Source organism: Phocoena sinus, chromosome 17 (genome assembly GCF_008692025.1).
Source record: "Phocoena sinus isolate mPhoSin1 chromosome 17, mPhoSin1.pri, whole genome shotgun sequence".
In the NCBI taxonomy this organism is placed as follows: Eukaryota; Metazoa; Chordata; class Mammalia; order Artiodactyla; family Phocoenidae; genus Phocoena; species Phocoena sinus.
The window spans coordinates 1,632,057-1,654,437 of NC_045779.1; the positions used below are offsets into that span (position 1 = coordinate 1,632,057).

The following is a 22,381-nucleotide window of genomic DNA, read 5'->3' on the forward strand; positions in this document are numbered from 1 at the left end:
GTTGATCTCACACAGACACACACGCACACACACACACGTTCAATAGAAGAAAACATCAGTATGCTTTACGTGAACAATAATTGTCCTGCTTGTTTCTATACTATGTTGTAAAGACAAGACATTTTCATAGTTGACCAGAAACTAATTTACTCTGTGCATTGCAAAAAAATAGTTCTTAACGTGTAAATCAATAGGTAGAAAGGACTGTTTTGCTAAGGTAGACAAACCAGAAATATGTTTAGAAAGAGGTGTTTTGGCTCCAAAACTTTCAGTACGTCCATTGGCTCCATCACGTCACCTTCTAGGTTGCCTGAAATCTGTCATCTATGTTCCACAAACAAAACTGAAGCCACACAAGTTGGAAGAGAAACCAAGGAAACACATGTTACTAGAGAAGAACGTCAGTCCAAATGAGTTAAAAATAACTTTGAAAAAACAAATGCTCATTCATGGTGATGTTTGTGTAAACTTATCTTACTTGTTTTGGCTAGATAGACCTAAACCTGGTAGTAATCAATTATAGCAAGAGAAGTCTTATGTTGCTTGTTACTGATGCAAAAACAAATGTTTTTCCCCATCTTCTCACTACTGATCTGCTCTTACAAAACTGGAAATGAACTCTGAGCTCTCACAGACTTTCCATACAAGTGGGGAAAACAAATTTCCATGGAAATCAAACATGAAACATAAAACAGGTATTTTGCACTATATTTCTCTATCCTTATTTCTTTCTGTTTCTCCATAAAAGTCATTAAAAACTAGTGAAAGTGGTGATACACAGGGGCAAGATGAGAGTCACGTTCAGCTGGTGTGTCATCCAGCTGTAGACACACTGCACTTTGACCATACTTCCCGGGACAACCTTCAATGTCCTAATTCATTTACCTTCTGAAACCCATGCTCTGCACTGCTTTCCAGATGTGTTTAGAGATGTTAGCATCGATCGTGTGTGTTGTACTTTTTCCCTGTGGGCTCATTCAAAATATTTGAGAAGTACCTATGAGAATTAAAACTAGTCACATAATTTCCCATTGTCTTAACTTCGGGCAGAACTCTTCAGTGTGTGTATGTCTTATGTAGAAACACAGTAGAATTGGAGTTACTTTCTCGATGTGTACGTAATGGATCCGTATTTTGGCCTAGCCCACATCATTAGAACTTAGAAAACACGGGTTTTAAGCACTTAACAAGCTATAGCTGGATAGTTTGCATATTTTTCTCTGTATTTGTGTGTGTGTGTGTGTTTTAAATAAAGCTAAACACTATTAATTAGAGCGCCATTTTATAAGGTCGAAACACGCAAAATTGCCATTTTTCTCAGCCCCAAATTTTTCAGTATCGGCAACTGTATATGGATTAACTCAATACTTATAAACAAAATTGACTCAGTTGTCATTTAATGATACGTTTATATTCTCATTTTTAAGTCGTTTTGTTACAAGACAGTGCATGGATAGTACCTCCTGTGGTGATGAGCCCATTCTGTTTACTAAGTCCCAGACTTTCTGTGCCTTCAAGATATAGTATATGTTAATTTGTGACTCCACGACAATTTGTAACAAGTATAAACATATCAGTAGAAGAGAGGACATAATTTTTATTCACGTGTATACATATTGTCTTACAGACATAGTTATATGAAGGCGTCTAGGCAAAATCATCTTTTCATATTTGCTCAACCTGTAAAAGGAAAGGAATCAGTCTTTTATCTGATGCTCTAATGCTCCATCTGTACATTCTCGCTAGACTATGTTTAAGACTTCCACTTTGCCATAAAATATGCTACTTTAATCTCTATTTTCTCTTTTCATATTTATAATTGAGCCCTTTATATTATATTTCCTCTCCTCAGGGACTATTAACATCTTATGTGTCTGAACAAAATATTTTCCAATATATCATATCCTGTGATTTCATTGCAATCATTTGTAACAAGAAACAGGCACAGCAGACCTTGTTACCCCACATGAGACATGGGAATGAAGGTAAAGAGGTTGAACTCTCCCCATGGAAGGAAGGGTGGAAACTGAGACTGGAATCCTGCCTCACATCCAAACAGGCTCACAGGCTGGGTGGCTGGGAGTTGGGGAGCCCTAGTAGTTCAGTGCTGGAAAAGGACCGGCATATCCTCTGGTCTAATCCATGCTTCAGAGCTGAAGCCAGCGGGTCCCAGAGACGCCGAGTGGTCTGCCTGGAGCCTCTGACCGATCCATCAGCATGATGGCTTTGGATTAAGCCCAAGTCCTTCTTCAGGCAAAACTGCCTGGGATTTTATTTCCAGGAAACAAGATTGAGATCAAAACCAGAAAAGCCAAGAAACACACAAATCACACAAAATTTTGTCACTGAAACTTTCCTGCCTTGCTGTTGAATCCAAAGTAATTTCTAATGGCTTTATGCCAGTCAGAGGGATCGCACTCAGTTAGACTTGAAGGAGCTTAACCTCCCAGTGAGTGAAGATTTTTCAATCCTACACTAGAAGATGGGAAAGATAGACAAGGATGCCATCAGCACTGAGTAACGAGGTTACATGGCATTAATTAGAAAGTCGTTTATGAGCCAGCTGCTACATGGAAAACTTAGTGTCAGAACCATGATTTCTATGTCAAAAAGTTTATGAAACTACATCTTAAGGATAGAATAGTGAATTGAGATATTTCCGAAAGAATAGCCAGTGACATGAATATTAGAATGGTTGAAAGCAATTAACGATTGATTTACTTTAACCATAAAAACAAAATTTCAAAGGATTGCAAAATCCAAAGAAGGTAAACCCAAGAAAATTGTTTTAAACAGGATACTAATGCTGCATTGGATTTTTTTAATGAATAAGTGTAAATAGGAAACAAATAGCAAAGTATATCAGATTTAGGAAATATTTTCTTTTACTATGTTTTATCTGTAGGTTTATAAAAATTACTTTAATCATGGGTTAAATTATATTTATGACTCTTACGTGATCACCATATCCAGTTAATATAGTGAGTTTATCAGATAATGAAAAGCAAAGCAATGATCCTATGGATTTTTGAAATAAAAAAATAGTGATTACTCAGTATATATGAGATGCACATTTTTTATCAGGTTATGTTCTAGGCTTAATAGAGTTGAAGCCCTGGGCCTTAACACCCTCACAGTAGTCATGAACGCACACGCTTCTCAGGCTAGCAAAGTCAGGAATAAGACATCAATAAGTAGAGTGGAGAGATCGGGGTGGCTGGCGTTCAAGCCCTGAGGAAGTGATAAGAGTTGAGCAGCTGGCTTGTCTTCTTTCTGACAGAATGGCCTGGTCTCCAATGACAATCTTCCAAAAGACAGTACATAAACGACAATGGCAAAGGCAGTTCACCTTCTGTCTGAGAAGGTTTAGGTTGGGGGTTTACTGCTTTACTCTAAGTCTGTTGGTTGAGTGTGCTATACTCTGAATTTGATATTTTTCTATGAATTTTGATATATGGTCATTTTTGAAAACACACAAAAATTCTCAGTGTTTAAAAATTCCACACAGCTTAGTGGCTTAAAACAACACAGCAAGGTTGATTTTGCTCAAAGATCTTCAGTTCGAGCAGAGGTCAGTGAGGTGGGCAAGTTGAAGGCTGACCCCGTCCCCCTCTGGAGGTTCACTCATTCACTCCTCAGTCTGACACGCCAGCTTGTGGCCGGAGCATCCTCACAACGTGGGGACTGGGCTCCAAGGGCAAAGTGACCAGAGAGAGAGAGAGAGAGAGAGAGCCAGGATGAAGCCACCCGCCTGTCAGGTGTCACCAAGGAAACACACAGCGTCCCTCTGTCCCTTCTATCTGAGCTGTCCCCACACGCACACCCAGTTTCAAGGGGAGTGGAAATGGATTCCACCCCTGGATGTTGGTGGCAGGGTTCTAGAAGAGCATGTGGGAACAGAACTGTTGCCGTGGCCAATTTTTGGATGATATAATCTATCACATTCTGCCCTCTGGCTAGCACAATTCACAACATCCTTCCTACAAGCAAAATCCACTTACCTCTCCCCCAAACTCTCCAAAGTTTCATCCCATTATTGCCCCAGGTCAAGACGTAATCACCCAGCTCACATCTAGGTCTATATAAGGCTCCTCATGTCTGATTCCTTGTCTGGTTCAGAAGGATGTTGTTATGAGCTGAATGACACCGGCTCAAAATTCAACTCCCAGGACCTCCGAATATGACTGCTTTGAAGATGGGCTTTAAAGAGGTGATTAAGTTTAAATGAGGCCATTAGGGTGAGCCCTTACGCAGTCCGACTGTTGTCCTTACAAGGAGAGGAAACTTGGACACACAGACACACGCAGAGGGAAGACCACGTGAGGACACAGGGAGAAGGCGGCCACCTGCAAGTCAAGCAGAGAGGCCTCAGGAGAAACCAAACCTGCCGATGCCTTGCTCTCAGACTTCCAGCCTCCAGAGCTGTGAGAAAATCGATCTCTGATGGTCAGTGGCCCAGCCTGGAATTTTGTCACGGCAGCCCCAGCAAACTAACACTTTCTGCACCAGAGAGAGCCGTCACCTTCGCCTCCTCCATGACCATTACCTGGTGGCGGGGGCACGTGAAGAGTGCGGCAGACCCTCCCGTTCCAGGGCAGGGGACGCCGGGGCCCACAGCTTTCACTGCCCAGAGCAATTCCGAAAGCCAGCGGGACGCGCCTCATTGGTGCCTTGATTAGGTTCAGGTACAGGGCCTGGGATGAACCAAGGGGCTCTTGACTCTGCTCCCTGTGGTCCTGTGTTTCTCTTCTGGGACCTTGGTTCCTCCTTCTGACCTTCTGGCCGCCCTGTGGGATCTTGGACTTGCCCTCTGGGATCCTGGCTCTGCACTCTGAATCGTACTTCCCGTGTGCCACACCTGACAATTTAAAGTATACATTCTTGATTTATAAGGAACTGAGCATACTGGGTACATATTATATCAGCTAGAAATTGACTTCCATTAGATATTCATTTTGACTTTAGGCTTATTTTCTAATTGTTTTTCAAATTCAGACAAAAGTCAAAGTGTGCTATGACCATGATTTCTTATATTCATACGAGTTTCCTTTTTAGTATTTCACTGTTATATTGTGGTACACTTTATTTATATTGATATGCCAGGAATTTCTTTACACAAAATAATGTCTTTTCAAGTAGATGTTTTGGTTGATATTTTTAACCCTTCTTTTATTTTATCTGTATTTGCCTGGCAGCTCTTTCCACTGAGTTAATTCTTACCATCTTTTTTTTTAGTTTAACAGTTGCATTACCAAATCACATTGTGTTTAATTATTCTGAACACCTGCTCTGTACAGGGCACATGCTATGTACAAAACTGAAAAAACAAGACCCTAAACTGTGGGATCCTTGAGAGTGAGAGCACACATTGTTCATCTTTGTGTCTCCTGAATCTTTCTAGAGCAAATATGCATTCCTTCCTTCATTCATTACACAGAAGTCTGACATTATGGGCCCTTCAGAGAGCTTTCAATTCAATTACATGGATAAGTTATGGAAACGCAAATATTCATATATACATACATACTTTTTTTTTTTTTAACTTTTTTTTTTGCGGTACGCGGGCCTCTCACTGCTGTGGCCTCTCCCGTTGCAGAGCACAGGCTCCGGACGTGCAGGCTCGGCGGCCATGGCTCACGGGCCCAGCCGCTCCGCGGCATATACATACATACTTTTAAATAGGATTGTGGGGAAATAAATCATGCCTGCATTTTCCCATGAGCCTGTGAAAAGCCCTGGCCTCATGAGCCATGGAAATATCTGATATAAAGTTAGGGGATATTTACTTTCACTTCTCAAGAAACATTCTCACCTACCATATGGATGAGATCTGTAGCCAGTTGTTTCTGTAATAATGGAGTTAAGTGCTCTGATGTAAAAGAAAAAAAAAGGTTTCTCTCATTTCTCTCCCCCAAAGCCAACTGGATACATCCTCAAGTAGACATCATCCTAGGTGAGCTCCCAAGCCTTGTCTTTCTGTGTGTTTTCACATTAGGGAGGAATGAGGCCAGGGAACCGGGAGGCATCGCCAGGTCTTGAGAGCCAGAGACAAGGGGTTTACCTGGTCCTTGGAAAGCATATTTGCATCCTACGATGGTAAGGTAAGAACGCAGATTCCTTCCCTCCAAGTCTCAGTGGAGCAAAAGGGTTTTGTGTTTCCTCCGTCTCTCCTCTTGCGGCCTTGCCAGGTTGCTTTGGGCCCGGCCTTCCTGCTGCCGGGATTCCTCCACTGCTGTTTTCTGTCTCACGGTTCTGGAATCGCGCGGGCTGCCACCGTCTGGGGGCTTATTTCTTCCACTCACGTCTGTGAGGGAGCCTGGGGGTGTGGGGGGAGCTGAGGTCAAATGCCCGCTCGGTCCCCACCTCGAGGGGACAGATTCGGGTCATTTTGAGCCAGACTTCCAGACTCGTCTGCCCTTCATACCAAAGAAGGAGCAGGGGTCCAGGGCGCACCACAGTGCTGTCTGGACAGACCAGGGATTTAGAGTCCAAAGGAAGGGTTCAGTTTTACCATAAACATAAATGTGGTGTTATATTGGGCAATTGCTCTACCCTTGAGAGAGAGCCCGTTTCCTCATCTTCACAAGTAGAAAGTAACTCTCACGAGGCTCCATTCAGGTGGTGTTTGCACAGGGCCTGACCCACGCCTGGTTCAAACCTTCAGGGGCCGCGGCAGGACGAGCCAGCCCGGGTCAGCTTCCCAGCCTCGGTGGGCCAAGCATCACCGTCTGAGCTCTGTGCTCCCGTCCCATCCACAGTCGGATACGCACGTGTGTGTGCGCTTAGCACACGCACCTCTTCTCCCCAGCAGCCCTCCACCCAGAGCCAGCCTGGAAGCCGCTCTGCTTCAGGATGGGCTTCACCTCCTTGCGGGGATTCCCTCCTGCCCGGGGCTGCCAGCCGCTGGGCAGCCAGGCATGTCCCTTCCCTCGGCAACAGGGCTCAGGGCCCCATCACGCACAGCCTGCACGGATGGGAGCTGCGTTTCTCCCTCGGGTCTTCTCAGCCAGGACCCCCAGGGGCAGGACTCTGCCCCCCACCTGCTGCCCCCCTGCCCCCCCATGCTACCCGGGCAGGTAGGAGCCAATCAGTGTGCTAAGTGCAGCTGCCTCGAAATGGCAGACGAAGTCTACGTTGCTTCTGAGACATGTTTTCTTACTGCTCGGAAGTGATACGCATTCCCAGAGCATCAGACACATCCGTGCTCTCAGGTCGGTTCAGAATTGCCTTCCAGAACCAATGTAAATGTTCCTTGCGTTTGGCGATGATCGCTACTCTTCCCATTCCCAAGATGAATAGATTTTATATTCGCGTATTAGCATCGCTTTCTGTGCAGTAGGCCGACCTCGGGGAAATTGACGAGCCCTGACTCTGGAACAGGCTCCCTGCCCTCATCTCTCGATCATGTCCCGTCAGCACAGTCATGTTTTTCTGCATTTCCAGAGTGATTTTCTCTTGGCACCTACGATATTTTCCAGTACGTTAATAAGTGCTGAGTGACGTGATTTTAAGGAACATCAAGCAGTTTAATCTTGTATTCCTTAAAAACTGACGAACTAGGCTTAATAAGAGAAAACCATACAATGAACTCGAAAGCCAACCATCAGTAATTGCTGGGCTACAGGAGCTGCCACTTCCCTTCGGTTGCCTGGAGCCCTGGTATTTGTGTGTGGTTAGAAGCCGTACTTGCTTCCTCTTTTTTTGTTGTCTCAAGCACTTGCCTGGTCCTTTAAAATCCAAAGCCCGGCCTATGCATACCAGCCTTTTCCGGCTGCCCTGACGTAAAGTGAGGCCTCTTTCAAGTGTTCGTTGTGTGCCCGCCACGCGGCAGGCTCCGCCTGTGCTGGGGGCGGGGCTGCTATACTGGCCAGCAGTGGGGGACCCGCCTCCTCAAGGGGCTGTGGGCTGGTTTCAAGAGCACCTTGAACTTGATAGGAACAGAAGTTAGAGAAACCTTAGAGTTGCCGCACAAGCTGTGCTGCTGGTCACTTGCAGTGTTTCAGGGATGCTCATATACTCCTGCGTCTGCTTCCTGTTCAGCAGAGCAAGTTTTGTTCTGTTTTGTTTTAACCTCACTCACCTAATGAGGATAAAAGCAAAAGCCAAGACCATTTACCTCCACGTGTCCTCAGGAAACCCTCAAACACAGTAGAAGGGAACCAGTCCCATGTTTGCCTTTGACACACTGAGAGAGAGAAAGGCCATGAAGCCAGGTGGGCGATTCCGGAGACAATTAGCCCAGGACCCCAGTTCACTTTTCAAGATTTCTGATGAGCTTTGCAATGATTTAGGGCTTAGGAAATGCTGACGCAATAATACTACGTTCAACTTTCCTAACCACTTCATTCTTTTAAGAATTCTCCCTGTAATGGTTATGTGGATAATTGAAATCACTGTAATTATGAAATGACACTGCTGGAGGTGTAGAAAGGATGGTTTACTTCAGCAGTGCTGGGCTAATGCCATGTTATTTTTCACAGATTTCAAATTCAGTCAGTAAATTATAAAAATTACCAACTTCTATGCAGATACAGAAATGTTTTTTAAGCCTCGATTAACTTTTTCAAGTTCAAACCATCAGGTGCGACAATAGAACATTTTCCTGCCAGACATTGGTATTTCCTGTCATTGCACGTGAAGTTGCACACAGTCGGACACCCTTTGTCTCTCAGTACTTAAGAGCTTCGTGTGCTGGCATTACGTGACCTCAGAAGTGCCTTCCTGCCACCCTCCTCGGCCACCATCCACAGACACATCACCCCACGGAGCTGCCACGTCATGAACTTGATCTGTTCTGCCTTCTTTCCCACTGCAGAAATGTTTCCCTTTCGCCTCTGCTGTCGTAACTGAAGCTGTCAGCTAGTTCCTTCCCTGGGTACGTGAATGTCGAGATTTCCCCCAATAGTCACGCCTTTCACCCTACTCTGCGCTCAGTCTTCATCTGAGTTCACTGCCTTGATCCATGGAGTCGCCCCTGCTGGACGGTGGCTCTGGGTTTCCCACTTTTCTACTCTATTCATACACTCCGTTCCGGGGCCTGCTCTGCACCTGCTGGACTGGCCAGCATGCAGTTGACACCTGGACAGGGCTGGACCTTACACTGCTCTATGCATCCCGCTTTCTGCGTCTGCATGCTGTAACCTGCTGGCATTTCTGGGGTCCCCAGTCCGCTTGCTTTGCATGTTATCACATGATAAAACCCTGGCTTAGCTCCAGTTTTTGCATCTCTGTTTCTCTTGTTGCTCCCAGTGTCATAATTTTTTCAGGAAAGTTTGCTTTGAGCTAATCTTACATCCGTGATAGTAATGTTTTCCAATCTCAGAGTGATTCTGTGAATCAGTCTAAAATACGACACAAATGTCTAAATGAAATATGAAAACAAATGTGTTCTAAATTAAATGTGTGAAAAAAAAGCCCAGAGTGGTCTGTCAACTTCTCCCATCCTAAGCGCTTTTTAAAATATCTTTCAGCATCAAGGGAGTAAATTTTAAGGTAAAAGGCTTCAATATTAAAGATTAAAAATCTTATTTCAAAGTAGTTTTCTAGTTCTTCCCGTTGGCTTCTTTCAGTCCTTGGTCCCAGTTTAAACCTCTGGGCTTTCATTTTCTTACTTCCTCCTCTTCCGCTGTGATGCTTTTTTCTCTCTTTGTACATGAATGTGTTACACATTTTTCTGACTATATTGTACTCATTTAATTCACTGAATGGTCATGGTAAAAAAAATAAAACCAGACAACTTTCCTAGAAATATAAGTCTTTGTGTAGAAGAGATGTTAGGATAAATTAATGATGATTCTAAATCTCAATGAATGTGATAATCAACAGCTATTACTGACTAGTGTTACTATTCACGCAGAAACACTCAACACACCCCACACAGACATACCATCAGCACTCCAAACCTTTCAGGGTTTCTTCCCATCACACTAAATAGGGCAGCAAACGTGACAGTGATTAATATATACCAGGCAACCCATCATCATTTCCAAAATATCTACTACACAACCATATATAAATGTATATTAATATAATTATATATATATATATACACACATATTATATATAATTACATATATTTAATCCCAAACACTTGGATTGCTTAGTATCTACTTGGTAATCCAGTTTTCTATCAATGTCTGGCAGATCACATTTTTTTTTCTTTTTTTCTCTTGGAGAAAAGTACTTATCAGTTTTATTATTACTATGGTACGTTGGTGATATCCTGGAAAGCACCTCTCTTAGGGGCGAGGTGACCTGGGTAAAGGGAAACTTCCTCTGACCCTCTCCAATGTCTTGCATTTTTTTTTCACTCCAGCGATTTGCTGGGAACTTCTCCATTGGACCCCCAGACTTCCACAGAGGAACTGTCATCCATGGGTGTTTCTCAAACTTGGTGTTCTTTGGGGGAAAGATGCTAGAAAACTCCTATTCTGCCATCTTTACGATGTGGCTCAGCCTGCAAGCTCTTGAGTCAGGCTCTGCTTTCTGAGGTGAGAACCAGGAGCTCGGGGCTAAGGTTCTTTATTACTCAGTGCTCAGGCACTGCACTTTGTTCATGGATCTTCTCAGGTCACTCAGTGGACAGTGACACGTTCCTGTTTATGGCATTTGGAGTTGGTCTAAGCAGAAGTGTGCCATATTCTGATTTGTATTTGTTACTGTGTAAGACATATGTCATTCTCATCAACACTGTTGGACATCCACTGTGTGTGGGCACCCTAATTACCTCTTATATATTCTGACTAAACTCCCCCATTCTCCCGGGTGGGGTGGGGGGTGGAGATCATCAACCTGAGATTATAGTGGATGAACAAACCTTAGGGAACTTAAATAATTTGACAGTTACTTAGACAGCAAGTGAGTGGCCTGAATTCAAACCTAGACCCCCTTTACTACAAAGTTAACAGTTCCTTTCAAATATTACGTTCATACTTTGTCTTTCCAGTTATGAATGTGACATGTGTCTCCTATTTCACACAAACCTAACACTGTGGCTTTAAGCCACGATAGGAGAAAGAGCTCATGTAGGTTTAATAATATTGAGTTCTATTTCAAATCTGGACACAAAATTGAGGAATTTTAGAGAATGTATACCACTTTTCTGCACCTCCCTTTCCTCAGTAGTATTCGAGGAGGTTAGATGAAAATGATGGTCAAGGCTATGCTTGTTTTTAACATTTTATTATCTGTTAATCTGATTAGATACTTGATGGTTTCATAAATTGAGATAATCTTTAAAGGTCTGATCACGAACCGGTTTGTGACATGTACACACTGCTATATTTAAAATGAATAACCGGGCTTCCCTGGTGGCGCAGTGGTTGAGAGTCCGCCTGCCGATGCAGGGGACACGGGTTTGTGCCCTGGTCTTGGAAGATCCCGCATGCCGCGGAGCGGCTGGGCCCGTGAGCCATGGCCGCTGAGCCTGCGCACTCAACGGGAGAGGTCACAGCAGTGAGAGGCCCGCATACCACACACACACACACACACACACACACACAAATAAAATAAAATGAATAACCAACAAGGACCTGCTGTATAGCACAGCGAACTCTGCTCAATATTATGTGAGAGATTTATTTTCATTATTACCATCATGCAATTATTGTTCCATGTTTTGAACATTGTATCTTGCACCTTTTAATAGTATTAATAAATACTAATATTCTTTCTTATAAAATGGAGCTGAATGCACGTGTTCCCTGGTGTGAGCCATGATTTTACATATTAGTGTTAAAATACATAGCTTGTCAGGAGAAGAGCTATTTTGATGGTGAAGGACTCTGTGAAAGGGAAGTTGCCAGCGCTATTCTACCATATTTTGACCACCTTTTAGATGCTCTAGACCTCTCTCTTTGATGCTAAAGCCATACATCTCCTTGCGCCAGATTCCTCCTCTGTAGCCTCGCTAATAAGTGTGGTCCAAGAACCAAAGGGCCTTGACTGTCTCTCGGGAGCTTCACCTCCCCCCAGGGATGCGCTAACAGGATCCCAAGGCCATTCCTTTGCACAGTAAATTCTGAGCTGCCTCTCTCTGAAGTACAACTCAACTGCTCTCTTAGGCCTCTTAATGAGTGAAGATTTCTTTTCTGTAAGTTTTGCCATTTTCGAAAAATAATAGAACATTTTTTCCAATTTATGTCAGCCCCTGAATTTTCAATGGCAGCCATTAATATTGTTCCATTTCCCTCTTTAAATTCACAACAGGATTTATGTCAATAGTTGAAAAGGGAAAAGATAAATCACATGGCTGTTAAAATTTGTCATTATTGTTCAAACCAAGGGCTGGATATTAAAACCACGATGATGAAAGTATTGTTCTTACTATAGAAAAATATGGTAATTGTTTTGGAATAACATGGTGGTCAAACATTTTCCCCTCAGTATCTAAACATTCAGTTAGTCAGAATATCAGAGTTGTTATTTTTGGAGTGATAGAAAAAGATCTTAATAAGTAACTATGTCTAACAACATTATGTCAGCACTTTCAAATTTATTTAATTGTATTACTAGACTTCGGTGTATTGTTAGCATTTTGTGTGGTCAGTGGCTTATCTTTTGTTCCGATTGCAAAGCCTCTGTGGATGGACAGTGTCGCTGCAATAAGGCGCACAAGGGGTTTGATTTTCTGGCCCCGATGTGAGGGCCTCTGCCTGGAACACTTCAGGCCCGGAGGGCCACGGGGACCAGAGCAGTTACCTAGGACAGTGGCCTTTAAACGCGGCCTTGCAGAGCTCTGGGCTTGGAGGACTCTTGAGCCAGCTGCATAGGATGTGTCCACGTGGAATGGACCCGGCGCTTGCGGAATTCAGGACTGAGGGTGCAGAGAGGGTGGATGAGCTAGAGGTTTGATATAAAGGCGCGTGGCTGAAGTGTTGGAGTGGTAAAATCTAGGCGCTGTGAAGCCAGCATCTTCATTAATCAAAACTTTGGGGAAAAATGGAAGAAAAAAAATTGAGTGTGTAGCAGCATGAATATTGACACCCACTTATATATCCCTTCCTGGTTTATTTCTGTGCACAGTGAGAAGGCTTTACAGCTTTGTACATAATTTCACGTGTTTTTTCCATTTTCTAGATTTGGAGGAGGAGATAAGTTTTGCACAATAGGCATTCCAGAAATTCTTGGAGGGCTCCCTTTGGCACATATATCTCTTTCAACATCCTGTTTGTTTCATTTCTGATTTGGTAGGCTTGCAGTGGTATTCATAAATTTCCAGAATTCCTTCTTTTTTTTCTAGGTATTAAGTGTTGAAACATACTTTCTTCTCTTTTTCGTGGAGTATTATCAAAACTCTATAATTAAAAACAAATATTCACTCAGAAATATAAATATCTAGCTAAATAGATTGGGTGAAAATGAGTTAGCATCAAAAAGAAATGACTTAAGGACCTGACGTAATTGCCTAAATACACATTTAAGTGCTGTGAAATCAGAGTAGACATTCAGAGTCCCCGTAAGTTATCAAAACATCAATAAGAGATTGGAGTTGTTTCATTTAAAAAAAAATCTCAGAGAGACAGAAAATCCCAAAACTTCTTGACAACTTTGCACACAAGCAGAGTAAGCATAGCTGACCAAAACTGATAGAACATTTAGGGAAAAAAAAATTATACATATATATATATATATATATATATATATATATATATACGCTAAAAAGTGCAAAAAATGCCTTCCATAATCTCAAGACCTGCAAAAAACGGCCTTAAAAGGAGGTCTCTTTCTAAGGGGACCGAGCAAGTGGGGACAGGGGAGTTCTCAGCTGGGGGCTGGGGGCTAGCTGCCGGCCCCTCCCCTGGGACACCCACGCCAGCTCCGCACAGGCTGCCCCTGAAGGGCTGCTTTCCTTGTCCTTGTGTTGCTGCGTGTGGCACTGTGATGAGAAGGATGAAATGTGGTGGACGTGCTGTGTTCAATTCCCATTCTCTGCCCTACCAGGAATTTGGACGTGCGGGCAGAGGCTGACCTCTCTCAGACCACAGGAGCTGAGGGCGGCCAGGTGGGTTTCAGACGCTGTGAAATCACCTCTTAGCTGCTTGGCTTGGCCCTTACAGGAGGCAGAAGCAAATTGCCATCCTGTTTAAGCCACTATTTTGTTGGCATTTTTAAAATAACCAAGCACTCTCTTAACCAATATAGAAAGGGGAACGATGCATACAGACTCGCCCCCAAGGTACCCAGCACAGAACGTACAAAGGCATCACGAGAAGATGTGAAAGCGTGTAGAGAGGTTATAGGCTGGGTTTGACTTTGGGATACCCCAAAATATGAAAGATAAATTTTGCATATTTTATAATTTAGCCTAGGGCGAGTTCTATAAATAGACAACATTTTTCCATTCAGTAAACTGAGCTGTCATAGTAAGCAGAGTGTGACAGAGACTTTTTTACACTCACTAAAGCATCCTGGAAAGTAACTAAATAATTTAAATTCACGTGTATTTGCACTGATGCTTTCTGTGCTGTCTTACGTAACTACCTGCTCAGGTCTCAGATCCCCACGTGTTGTGGCTTTGGAAAGAAGTTCTCTTTATCTCATCAACCTCATACCAAATGAAGCATTTTGAGAGAAGTAGTATTTCCACATGCATGAGTCTGACTGTTTGTCTAATTCCGCTTTCCCGGTTTTGGTTATAAAGATGAGGTTTAATCAACAGGATCTGGTGCTATTCTCAGCGTGATTGACAACAACAGTTGCAGTTAACTTCTTAGTCTTAGGTTTAATCATAGGAGGCGAGACCTTCGCACAGAGGCCAGGTCTGAAGATCCGTGACATGTAAGTGGTACTCTGAGCGTACTCGGGAATATCCAGCTCCGCTCTCACTATTCAGGGACCAGGCTGGCACTGTTCCTTGGGTCACAGGTGTCATCATGGTAGAAACAGGTTTCCTTAGGCTTGGACTTTTCCATGCTGTGCGGCTTCTCCCTGCTGGTCAAGGGGATTCTACATTGATCAGGAACGTAATAGGTCACATTTATATGTTGTGATTCTGTAAACATTAAAGTGAATTTTATCCTTATCCGCCCAAGCTCCTTATGCATTACTTTTCTCATCTCCATATTTTAAGTGATGAAGTTTTCTAAGAATCATTTTAAGAAATTCATTTTCATAAAAGTTTTATTTTTTCCCTGATAAGACTTATACTAAATACTAATAAGTCAGTAAGCTATTTTTCCTTATCCTTGGATATAGAGATGAAAGCTTTTGGAATTGTATATTTGTTATTGCTTTACATTTTACTACAGATTAATTATTTAAAAACAATCATATAGAGAAAGCCCTAAAAATCTGTTTTTTTAATTTCTAAGTTACGCAATAAGAGCTATGAGAAAAGGACTTCATTCTTTGCAGTGAATGTGCCTCTAGGAAAAACAAAAGACATTTTTTGTTTTGTGAGGAAAAAGAAATTCTTTGTAACTTTCCGTGAAGGTATTAGTTAATTTATCTTGTTAATAAACCAATTGCAAAAAATCAAGTTCTTTTCTCATAGTCCTCATTGCATAACTTAGAAATACCTAGTATATATTCTGGAGCTTATGTCGTTGGGCTTGCTGGCACTGATTAGCTGTACTTAATGTATTTTCAGAAATACATAGAAACATGCTGTTTCATTCAGTTATTGTCACACTAATACTGCCTAATGAAACCGTAGAATCTCAGTGGCATACAAAACGGTATCAATTGGGATTCTCCAGATGAACATAACCAGTAGGATACCCATATATCTACATACAAGTATTAAGAGATTCATTTCAATGAGTTGGCTGCCACCATCGCGGGACCTGGAAGTCCAGAGTCTGTAGGATGGGAGGGACTTGGTGCTGCCATCTTGAAGCAGAATTCCATCATCAGAGACATGTCCCAGTTTGCTTTTAAGGCCTTTCAGCTGATGGCATGAGCCCACCGCTCCCCACATTATGTAGAATAATCTCATTTACTTAAAGTCAGCTGTTTGTAGATGTTAGCCATAGCTACAGAATACCTCACCGAAGTACCTACATTAGTGTTTGATTCGATTACTTGGTACCGGGTTGAATAACTGGCCTAATCAGGTCAGCACATGAAAACTATCCATCATAGTTCACCCTTGTCAACTTGACATTCACACTCTTCTCCTTAACCTCCCAATAAGGACGGTAAAGTCTTACTTCCAACCGAGATGAAACAAGTATCCTGCATGCAACCCAGAATAACACGAATCTTTTCCTCGGAAGGGAACACTAAGTCCTGAAGTGACGTTCACTCCTCTCCTTGATGTACTGTGACTTGAATGCTGCGATGTAAAAGCCTACATTATTAATAAAACTTATGTTAGATCATAAGAGGATACAAGAAGGAGAAAACAAAGACTTTCATCATCGTATTTATAATAAAATAAGGAAGAAATCCTCACACAATTACAGTTCTCATTTCTACAGCCGGACACATGGTTGTAACTAGTATTGAAAACTACCTTCTACTACCTTTGCCCTCAGCAAGCACCTCAGCTAGTCATGGTTCTGTTTAAGGTGGAGGGTTAGCGTAATTTTGACTGGATAAGTGTAATTGTGGTGCTTCCTAACAATGGAATTTTATCCCGATGAAAATAAATGACCTATTGAGCCATGAAATTACATGGACACACCTTAAATGCATATTTCTAAAATTTAAAAGACAGTCTGAAAAGACTCTGTCCTGTGTGATGCCAATTATATGACATTCTGGAAAAATCACAACTGTAGAGACAGTAAAAAGATCACTGGTTGACCAGGGGTTCACAGGGAGGGAATCTTCAGATCTGTGAAGTGATCTGTGTGATTCTGTAGTGGTGGATGCATGACAATGCATGACATTGTCAAATCCCATGGAAATTTAAAGCGCGGAGTCAACTTGATGTATGAAAAATTTTAAAAACTTCTCAGGGGATCAGGAGACCCTATAATGGCAAAGAATCTAACTGTAATGCAAGGTCTGAAATAATCTCACTGAAATGGGGGAGGAGAAAAGGGGTTCACACTCATCATTTTGGAAATGAGTGCAGCTTGTAGTATTAAAGGCAAAATAAACTGTGCTCTAGTGGATAAAATTGTTTCCCACAGGGATATGTGTTAACAGTTCCTGTGTGGCTGTCCCTGTACGCTGGGGCTGAACAACTAGGTAAGTGAACGGTGGGTCCCTGCGGGAGTGGGAATCTACAGACAGACAAGGGGAGAAATTAGGAAGGTCCATGTAGTCATGTGTTAGAGACGCAACATCACTAAGAGCTCATGGTTAGCTTAACAAAGATACAGATGCTTCTGCATGGAAACCTTTATAAATGCGTGCGTTCCAACCCGGGTTATCATATGCACATATATTCCTTGCTCTGTGGGCTGAGAGGTCCTAAGTAAATGATTGGATAAATAAATAAATGGGGAAGAATAGATGTATCTCCTGTCTAGAGCAATTCCAGATAATCCCTGTAGATACTCAACCCTCAAGGAGGAGAAGCACAACTCCCCACCCTTTAAGCGTGGGCTGTTTATAGTGACTTGTCTCTAGAGAGTGCAGTGTGGAGAGTGGGACCGAGAGGAACTTATGATAAACGTCATCTCAGCCAGACCATCAAGGTCAGCCTCAGCAGCAGGGATAAGGCGCGCTGACTGTGATTCTCTGACGTGAGGTGGTAAAGTGGCATTTATCTCTGGTCTTCCTCTCCAGAACCCATGACCCCACTACAGTCATGAGAAAAATGTCAGAATAATCCCAATGGAAAAACATTCTACCAATTACCAATAATCCTCAAAACTGCCAAGGTCATTAAAAAAAAGGAAAGTCTGAGAAATGGTCATAGCTAAGAGGAGCGTGATGAGACACGGTGATTAAATGTAATGTGGCATCTGGGATGGGACCCTGGAAACTACAGAGGACACTGGGCGGTGAAAACAAGGACATTTCAAAGAAGTAGGGCCTTAACAATAAGATCACAGTACCGGTTCATTAGCTGTAACAGTGTCACACACCATGTGCCATACTAAGGCGTGGTGTGCATAAAAAGATGTGAATAATAGAGGGGAAGGCATGTGGGGTACGTGGGAACCCTCTGTGCTATTTTCACAATATTTCTGTAAATCTAAAACCACTCTAACATAAAACTTTGTACAGAAAAGGTCTCAGAAATTTTTAAATGTATAAAATACAACTTTTATTCCAGTTTTTAAATTTATAATCACTGAAAACAGTTTTATGATAGCTATGAAATTTATGTTGCTTAATAATTAAATTGCTTTGCATATGACATTAATTCTTTTTCTGAATAAATACCTGATATTATTACCAGATATTTTCATGAAAGCCAATGGAAAATTAAGAAAACAAGGAAGATGTGTTAAAAATGGTAGAAGGCATGGATACACCCCCTACTCAAATAGAGATTGAGTTTAGATGGTGGTTAAATACCTTCAGGTCTATTTTCTCTGGTTGCACTTAGTAGCAGGGAATTGATTCTAGAGACACCGTGTTTTTATGTAATCAATAAATACTGAAATTCTCCTACTTTTATAGAAAAGGAATAGCTTCATGTCAGAGTTGGCGATAAGTAGATATTTGCAGTTCTTTCAAATACAATCTTAAGAGCAATTTTGAAAAGTAATAGTTAAACTAATGGCAAATTTCTCACGGACACTAAATAAATAGTTCATATCATCAGGTTATAATTTCAACATCAAATTGCCCTTTTATTTGCTAATGATTTGTTCTTACTTAACTTTACTAAAATCGGCCTCCTTATGCTTTCCAGTCACACCAAAGCAGGCTCACAGCCCACAGACTTATTTATGGAAAATAGCGTATTATGTGGCTTGTTCAGTTACTACTGAAAATGGTCAATCTCTTTTCTTTCAAAAGCAACAGTGATAATCCAGTGACAGCGTACTCCATTCCACTCACACTTGATCAAGTGTTCATCAGTCTCACACAACAGAAAATGACAAAGAGGACAAGATAGTTTACTGTCCCCAAAGCTGAGAGGAGCAGTTGTTTGAGGTGTATAAAGTCTTCTATTTCGGAATTCACCATTCATTTTACTTGGGAGTCTTATTTACCTAAACTGTTAGATTTTGGCTCCGCATTTTTTATACTGACAGGATGTCAATTTTCTATGAGAACCCTTAGTTTTATTAAGTTCATCACATAATTAAAACAAAACTCTCCAAAAGCATTTAAAATCAAACAAGACATACGCATTTATGTGCATTTAAGTCTATGCCTATCATTTAGAAATTACAGTGACCACTAAATGAATCTGTATTAGGCATTTCATACGTTGATTTATCTTTATATTATTCACCCTGATAAATAGCTTGCTTTCTTAGATCACTCTGTTTGTGAATTACATTTTAAGTTCCGGAGAGAATTACTCATGCATGTAGCTTTTTAATTAGAAGGAGGAAGATTAGTCAACCTTTTATCAAGAGATAACCACATGAAAGGCAACTTTTAATTACTCCTTTTGAAGTTTCTTGCCCAGTTGCCAAGTGGGGTTTCACAGTGGATGCAGGGATGAGCCAGCCCCTGAGCGGCAGGCTGATCCCGCCCTGGATCCCATCCGGATGCTGAGTGGAGGGAGAGGGGCCTGGAAATGCACATCCTCGGCCCGCGGAACCATGGCCGTAGGGTTATTCTTCACAGAAGCTGGAGCTGAAGACGTTTCATCTCCTCCTGCCGTCTCTTCATTGTCCCCTGGGAGCTCTTGTCCTTACAGGTGGCTGTAAACAGTTTGCCTGCCGGCTCCGCTGCCTCATTTATTGTACTTCGTTACGGCCTCCTCTCTGCCCCTCGATGCTGTGCTTGATGGCCTTTCTCTGTCTTTTCAGACGACATCCTCTGCTGTGCCGCAGCACATGGATTTCAGGACTACCTGTGAGGAGGTAGGTCGCATGCCTTCCGCTTTTGATGAGGGGAAACAGGTGATAGACAGGGAACGCCGGGCCCTCCCTTACGTATTTACGTGGAAAATGGCTTTCCACAGAGGGACGGGTGATGGGCCCACGGTGTTTCCAGAGCACGAGCTGTCTCTGCAAGAGGCCTCACAGGCCTGGGGAAGCCCCGGGATTTCAGTCTTCCTTCAAGAAGACTGGCGCATGTTTCATTGGACTGAATTGTCTCTCCCCACAAACTATGCGCTGAAGGCTTCAGCTAGTGAAAGAGCTGGAACTAATTCTTTTCTGGTTATACATTAGAAGACATCTAAGGTCTCTTTCAGCACTAAAAGCCTTTGATTTTATGATTCCCGTACTCTTTAAGTATTTCAGTATTAAGTATTGATGTATGGCGACTCTCTGTAGAGCTGTCATCACATTCGGTGTGAGCGGAAGTGATGCATTCATTGCTCTTGAAGGATGTTAAAGGCCATCCATTCAAGTGTGCAGTCAGCAGTGCATGGACTTGGGGCTCCAGGAATGCAGCTCTTCTATTGTAGGAAGGAAGATTATCTTTCCAGGCAACACTCAAAGCATTGTCTTTTCACTCTTCAGGCAAAATGCAAATATTCATATGTTAAGATATTTCATATTTGCTTAAAAGGTTTAAAATATTTTAGTATGTATAAATAACTCAAGAAAGAAACAGCCATAACTAGATTACCTATAATAAAGTTTAAAAAATCTTCAGTATTAACATTTGTCAAAATTGTTCTTTTAATGAAATGTCATGTATTATATTTCTTGAAAAAATATCTTTTTAAAAAAAATATTTGTCACAGTAGGTTCAATTTTAGGTTGTTCAGAAGAAATAATAAATTACTTTCATTCCTTCAATACTTATGCTTATTTTTTATTTTTTTATTTTCAAAGTTTAAGTATGGTAATACTTTTAAAAATCCTTTATACATGCTAGCACTTTTCAAATTATATTATATTATAGCTATTTGTTTACAAACCTCTCTCACATGCTACCCTGAATATTATGAGGTCAGAATGTGTAACTTATTCATCTTTTAATTCAGCCCCTTTCAAAGGTTCATACTTAAAAAAAAAAAATTACTGTTTTCCGAGCTTACACTTAGAAGCATAAATTTTAAGTGTGTCATTTCTGGTTGTAAATACAGTACGTGTTATCATACTGTTAATTTTGTATGAATGTAGTAAACCTACAGTTTCTTGTAAAGTTTTATCTTACGTTTTGGGTGGTAAAGCACCCATCAATCTGAATGGATATTTGTGTGAATGAGACAACGTGACGCACATTGGAGACGCATGTGGTAGAGACTGGACAGTGACCAGTGTTTCTAACACATGGTTCACCTTGGACGTGAGAGGCTGTATAAGATTGATTTCCCGGACCGTTTCTTACACGAAATGTTTTGATTCATTGATTTGAAACATACATCAAATTCTGTCCAAGGTTCAGCTGTTTTTTATAATGGTGATGCCGTTGAGGTCCTCTTACCCTTACTTCTGTAATAGATGTTCTTTGCTGTCCGGCAATGACCCCTTGAGGATCTCACCATTTCAACGCTGCCAGCGTGGAGCAGACCTTCTCAGAACTGTCAGGGCAGTTCCCGCGTGTCTGCCACATGCTGGCTGCACCGGAAGTGATGCAGGACTCTATGGTGCCCTGAGGATGGTCGAATCGCCCTGAAGATGGACCGGAATCAAAGAGTTTGCCAGAAATTCACAGTCTTAGAACGTTTAAGTGGACCTGCACCTTAAAGACAATTCAGCTTAACTCTGCCACTTTGCAGCTGAGCAAATGGAGAGGTTTTACGAGAATGCTGAGTGACATTTAATGAATTAGGTAAAAGCAGAACCATAATGTATAGCTTGGAATGCCTGAGTCTAATTTTGGGCCTCTTTCTTAAGTACTACATTGCTGAAAATCATATCAAAGATACATTAAATGAAACTTGTTTTCTCTTGACTTTCTCTTGACTGATAATAAACTACTAAGGATGAAAATTTGATATCCATGTCCATCAGACAGATCCAGATAGAATATTACCACGCAGATGCCAAGAAGTCTCTTCTTTGTGAAGGAATAGAAGTGTGGCTAGATAAGTTTCATTTAAACATCTTAATTATCTAATACAGACTTTTTTTCTAAAGGAGGGTTATTTATTGTCTAAAAAATTCTTCTCTTAAAAAGAAAATGTTGTAATTATCTTAAAGTAATTGGGATTCAAAAGTATGACAAGAAACAAAACTGAAGAGAGAGAATACAATCAGGACAAATGCAAAACCCACATTATAGAAGAAAAAGTATGTGCGTACCCAGGCAAAAGTACTGACTTCTCCACGTTTAAAAGTGTCGTCAAGGGCTTCCCTGGTGGCGCAGTGGTCGAGAGTCCGCCTGCCGAGGCAGGGGACGCGGGTTCGCGCCCCGGTCCGGGAGGATCCCGCGTGCCGCGGAGCGGCCGGGCCCG

The 22,381-nt window shown here is 41.9% G+C and overlaps 1 protein-coding gene across 1 annotated transcript in view; it reads left to right on the forward strand.

The window, feature by feature from the left end:
* SNTG1 (syntrophin gamma 1) overlaps positions 1–22,381 on the forward strand; it is a 317,523-nt gene that overhangs the window by 108,833 nt on the left and 186,309 nt on the right. Inside the window, exon 2 of the mRNA XM_032610174.1 lies at positions 19,836–19,889. Within this exon, the coding sequence (XP_032466065.1) occupies positions 19,863–19,889 (27 nt within the window). The 5' untranslated portion in view covers positions 19,836–19,862. The remainder of the gene's footprint in view (positions 1–19,835; positions 19,890–22,381) is intronic.